General features: G+C 39.6%; 1 protein-coding gene across 1 annotated transcript; it reads right to left on the minus strand.

The window, feature by feature from the left end:
* Window positions 1–1,016: 1,016 nt before the first annotated feature.
* On the minus strand, window positions 1,017–3,855 carry LOC101312780 (cation/H(+) antiporter 15-like). Its single transcript, XM_004289551.1, has 3 exons — window positions 3,592–3,855; window positions 2,489–3,472; window positions 1,017–2,288 (listed from the first exon to the last, which is right to left on the minus strand). Exons 1-3 carry the CDS (start codon window positions 3,853–3,855, stop codon window positions 1,017–1,019), a joined length of 2,520 nt encoding a protein of 839 aa, XP_004289599.1.
* Window positions 3,856–6,028: the final 2,173 nt, after the last annotated feature.

Genomic DNA, 6,028 nt, shown 5'->3' on the forward strand with positions numbered 1-6,028 from the left:
TGTATATATATATATATATATATATATAACACACACCTTATCTATAATGAGAGCCAATCATGAAACAAATTTAAATGTCAAGTTTGTAAATAATATTAAATTGTATGGATAGAAAAATAAATGAAATATATGTTAATATAAAAAAGACATGTGTTAATAACATCACCCAAAATTCATAAAGATTTGTTCACTTGAAACTACATCGATATGATAGCTAGCTTTGCAAAATGGCAAATTAAGACTAAGAATGTAATTCATTTTTCCATTTATGTTTCAATTTTGACATACTACGTACACTATAATGCGATCAGGCTGCTCCGATTCTCCGACCTCACCAACATCACTCATGGCTGTGGTTTTCCATTGTTAACAGCTCCTACCATTCATCTTCTTCGGTTTGCCAAGCTACGATCGATCATCAATTGCTCTAGCAGCTATAGCTAGCAGTACCATATATATGCACAGATGGTCTCAACTACTGCAAAAAAGAACACGATCAATTCATCCAATGAAGCTAGTATATACATATGTTTGACACTTCCAGCAGCTGATCGGTTCGATCATAATCGAACCATCTGCTTAAAAGGAGTGCCTCTTAAAACTCAGCTTCATCATAATGTATATGCATTTGTGTTATCTACTTTCATAGGTTCATGTGTTCTTGCTTCATAGGCTTGGCAATTGCATGATAACAAACGTGAAGTTGAACGTTATGAGAATTTCAATGACGAAAAGGCAAGAAGAACCAACATATGACTTTTGTGCACTCAATCCTTTTAATTACTCAAATTTTAGGTCGGTTAGATTCTCCATCTCCACGTAGGTACAGAAACAATGATCACTCAAATTTATTGAGTCTAGTGATCATTGATTGATCAATGATCAAAGAGCATGCTACATAAAATGCTGTACATGCATATCAAATTAAAAGACTACTTGTTGTTAGTGCCACAATGATTTAACGTTGTCTTAAATTAATATCTACTGCAAATTTTCATATAAAAACTAGGAGAAACTCATAGCCGATCATCATCACTTTCGTCACCATCAGCTTTACCGTTACGGTAATTGACAAAGGACCCTTGAGCTCCTTTGCTGTGTGCAGAGTCTCTTAGAGGTTCATTATTCTCTGATGTAGTACCTTTTTGCACTACCAGAATCGACGCATTAACCAAGAAGCTCGACGACACCAATGTATCCCCCATCGGTCCCAATTCCGGGCAATCGCCCCAGTCGGAGGAAAGCCCAAACGTTAGAGGTGAGGAAACTTTTGTCCCTCGTCCCACTATACAAAGATCATAATCATTTCCCATGGAACTTATCAGTTGTATAGTTTCTTCACCGTTGTTGACCACCTTCTCAGTTAATTTTATTGAAGGTTGGTTCCTGGTGTTGATCAGCAAACTCTCTATGTACTGGTCGTCTAGTAGCTTCTGCATTTCGCTGTCTCGCATGGCCTTTAGAATTCCGTCTTTATCGGGGAAATCAAACGTAGCATCTTCTCCGGCGATGATTCTCACAACGGTCAAATTCACATTAGGGTTTTCAGCCATCCTCCATGCATATGCTAATGCCTCTCGGTCATCTGGCCCACCGGTGAACAGCATGGCGTAATGGTGGCGGCGGTTGTTGCCGGACGACGACTCGGTTAGTGTGCTCTTGAGGCCGCGGTCCACAAAGACAGCCACCGAGCACGGCGAGTTGTGTAGAACGTTGCTGTTGACTAGTCTGATTGAAGAGTTAACGTCCTCTACTCCCCCATCCAATGTAGATTCGTTATGAAATGGGACTATTATTAGGTTTGCGTCCTTCTCCCCAGAGAGGCTACGAATGTCCTCATGCATGGTGGTGTAAGAAGATATTGCAGTGAGTGCTTGTACTGTGGTGCCATCATTTTCGTTCTGGAAGTTTTCGAAGGCGGTCAAAATGTCGTCGCCTTTCCGGCTTCCTCCCACGGTGGACTTGCAGGTGTCGTGCACTATGAGCATGGCCGAGGCATGGCTGCTCGTAAGCTCTACTAAGTGGACTGCAAACACACTCATCGGAGATTCCTTGGTCGGATAAGAAGCCTCTAAGAGGTTCACTATACCAGGTACGTTTTGGGATTTATGAATGCAAGCAAGGACTCGGAACTCGGAGTTGGATTGTTGTATGCTTCTTATACTTTTGCACTGGATCTGCTTAGATGTGCCAGATGACTCGTAAAGGATAGTCATAATGGGTCCAATAATTCCCGTCATTACCACAACGGCATACACCATTATTGAGAATGATTGGTTGTCCAGAACCTAGTTTATTCGTGACATGCATGAAAAGATTAGTTGCATATTTTTCACTGAATAACTGACTTGCCAAAAAAAAAAACAAAGAGAAGGCTTTTCATGCATGCAAAATACCGGCATAGCAGTGCCCCAAAAAGAGCAAGACTTACATGGTGCGTAAACCATAAATTCTAAACCCTAGAGGGAAGGGGAGTGACAGTACGTACCTTTAGATCACGGCCGACATTGAGGATAATCAGTGCAAGCACGCCTTTGGTGTTCATGAGTAGTCCAAGAGCAAAACTATCTCGTAGTGACATTTGAGAGATTAGAGCAGCGATGGAAGTTACAACGAGTTTAGCCAAGAAAGCCAACACAATAATTGCCAAGAACAGTACTATCCGAATACCCGTAAGAGTATGGTGTAGTCTCATCCCAATAACTAGGAAGAAGAGTGGCAGCATAATCTCGGAGACAAAGTATTCAACCTTTTCCGTTATTGTATTTTTGAGCTCTCCCCTGGGCAAAATCACACCCAACATGAAAGCTCCTACAATGGAGTGTGATCCACACGAATCGGTAATGTACCCGAATAGAACAGCCCCAAAAAGAGCAAGACTTACATGGTGCTCATCGTAGTGTTCATCAATGTTGGTGTGATGTACAATCCATGAAATAGCTGGACGAAGAACAAATATGCAGACTATTATGAATGCAAGGGTGGATAACATTGTATGAAGGTGATAATTATTCACAGCAGCCATTGTGATCACAAGAAGAACCCAAGATATGAAGTCGGTGATAACAGTTATGGATAGAGCTGTTCGACCAATTTCAGAGCGAAGGAGCTTGACACTTGCAAGTAGTTGAGCCAGTTCAGAGAAATTAGTGGTGGAAAGAGCAAGTCCCCAGAAGAGAGAGCCATTCATTAACATATTATGAGCACCAATCTTGGCCTCCTTCAGTAGTAACTTATGTAGAGCATAGCCAATAGGGGCTGGAATGACCATGCTTGCCATGGCAATGCTCAATACCCTATTACGAGCATGAAGTATCGGTTTCAAATCCACCTCTAATCCCTTGAGGAACATGAAGTAAATCAAGCCGTAGTTGGCAATTGTTTCCAGGGTCATTATCGATCCAAAAGGAACAATGTAATTGAGAGAGAATTTCTGGAAAGCAAATCCAGATGGACCGATAATCAAGCCTCCCTTCAATCATCAAAGAAAAAACAAATAGTACATTAATACTTCATGCATTCATCTAATCCACGGAGAAGAGAGTAACGAACACAAACATATGTTGATCGATAGACACAGAAATTACTTACCAGAACGTTGGCGACCAAGCACGATATGCGCAAAGGTTTAAAGAGACGCTTGAGAAGGTAAGTGAAGGTAAGGATGAGAGCAAGTTGAGTGAAGAATGTAGGAAGAGTATTAAGCAAGGCATTTTCAGCCTTCCACACTCCAGTAGCGTGTGTTATCGTTTTATTATAACATACCAACATAGTATCTTTCTCATATACTTGCAGCCGCCAACCCTCATCCTCTAGAATAGGTGGAGGAAGAGGAGGACCCCTAAAATCACCCATATTCATCTGTGTGGAATTTGTTCCTTGCTTCAGTTGCCTCCCAGGTTGATTACCATAACATCATTATTTCCTGGGGGTTTAGAGAGAAAGATCATGGAGCGAGAAGAAGGTAAGCTGGTTATAATTAAGCATAGGGATTAATCAGTTATTTTGTTAGGATTGCAGGCCAAGCAAGCCAGTTTTAATCTGTGGTTGCCCGCCCAAGTTGGTAAATGTGCAGTAATTGATCCACCTCTTCTTTTCGTTTTCCATTAGTTAGTCCTATCATATGTAACAATATTGTCATGGCCGTACCAGAATGTCTGTATCTGTTAAGGAGCTAGCTAGATGAAAGAGGATGTCGATCATTGGTGTCAAAACACAAAACAACAAAAAACAAATCATTGTTGTTATTGCTATATATTATTATTTAAATTTAGTTTTCTATTCCATTATTTATTTTTGGGCCTCTATATTCGACAAAGATTAGGGGTTCGAGTAATTGAGATTTTCCGTTGTCATCCTCCTCACTGTTAATTAAAAAATTTAATTTTAATGGAATTTGTTCTCAAATATAATTATAATATAATATTATTTTGGGAAAATGCTCATTTAACGTTAAAATTTGAAATTTTGATATGAATTGAAAATTATAAATTCTAATTAACCCATGTTTGAATGTATGGGGATTGAGGTGCACATGCAGAGACCAAAATTAAGAACAAACCTTGGAACCAATCTTCCAGAAATTGTGCAGAAAGCCTAGCCTAGCCTACCTCTATATCTTTGGTGTTTTGAGATCGCGCTCGAGAGATAAAAGAACAATGCAAGGACTTGATTAGTTAGTAGCACACTATTGTGGGTTTGTGGCAAAAGCTAGCTGATATTAATCTATGGTGGAGCGAAGCGAATTCGTAAATTTGCATGCATGCATACACTACTAGTAAAATTTCTCCTTGCCCGGCCGCGTGTTTGACTTGGTGCAGTGGATGTCATGTAATAGCTTAGCTAGTGAACATTGGCTATTTGGAGTAGAAAATAAACATTGGCTATTTGGAGTAGAAAATAAGGATTCAATATGGTTTGGTATGTTTCAATGTATTATTCTTCTTCATATAAGAGGTTTATATAGAGATACAATTGTAGTGCTAATAGGAAAATATTTTCTACACCTATACATAATATTTAACCTACACATACAAAGAAAGTAAATATATTCAAAATATTCTACACTCCCCCTCAAGTTGGCGCATAGATATCGATCATGCCCAACTTGCCAACCGAGTTCTTCAGACACTTTCCTTGACACTCATTTTGTGAGAACATCTGTTAATCGATCTTCCGTATACACGAAAGGGAAACGAATGATTTTCTTGTCCAAGTTTTCCTTAATGAAATGCCGATCTACCTCCACATGCTTTGTCCGGTCATGCTGAACAGGATTATGAGCAATTTCGATAGCAAACGTGCTATCACAATGCAAGTCCATGGGTTTCTTTAGTTTGAAACCCATTTCTTTTAATACATTACGAATCCACAACATCTCACAAACTCCATGTGCCATACCTCGAAACTCTGCTTCTGCACTTGATCTTGCAACGACTTTTTGTTTCTTACTACGCCAAGTCACAAGGTTTCCTCCAACAATGTAAAATACCTAGATGTAGACCGTTTGTCAGTCTTGTCACCAGCCCAATAACATCTGTGTACCCTACAACTTCTAATTCACCCTTCTTTTCAAACAACAAGCCTTTTCCAGGTGCCATCTTAAAATACTTCAGAATACGATACACTGCATCCATATGCTCTTCGCTAGGACAATGCATAAATTGACTAACCACACTCACAACATAAGCAATATCAGGTCTAGTATGAGAAAGATAAATAAGTCTCCCTACTAAACATTGATACCTTCCTTTATCAGTTGGAACTTGATTCAGATAGATGACAAGGTTGTGATTCATCTCAATTGGTGTCTCAACAGGCTTGCAGTCAAGCATTCTGGTCTTAGCTAACAAGTCAAGTACATACTTTCGCTGGGATAAAGAAATCCCTGTCTTTGACCTTGCAACTTCAATTCTGAGAAAATACTTCAACTGTCCAAGGTCCTTCATCTCAAACTCCTTGAAAGGTACTTCTGTAGAGCCTCCATCTCCTTTGGGTCATCTCCTGTAACAATCATATCATCAACATA

This window comes from Fragaria vesca, linkage group LG1, assembly GCF_000184155.1.
Source record: "Fragaria vesca subsp. vesca linkage group LG1, FraVesHawaii_1.0, whole genome shotgun sequence".
Lineage (NCBI taxonomy): Eukaryota > Viridiplantae > Streptophyta > Magnoliopsida > Rosales > Rosaceae > Fragaria > Fragaria vesca.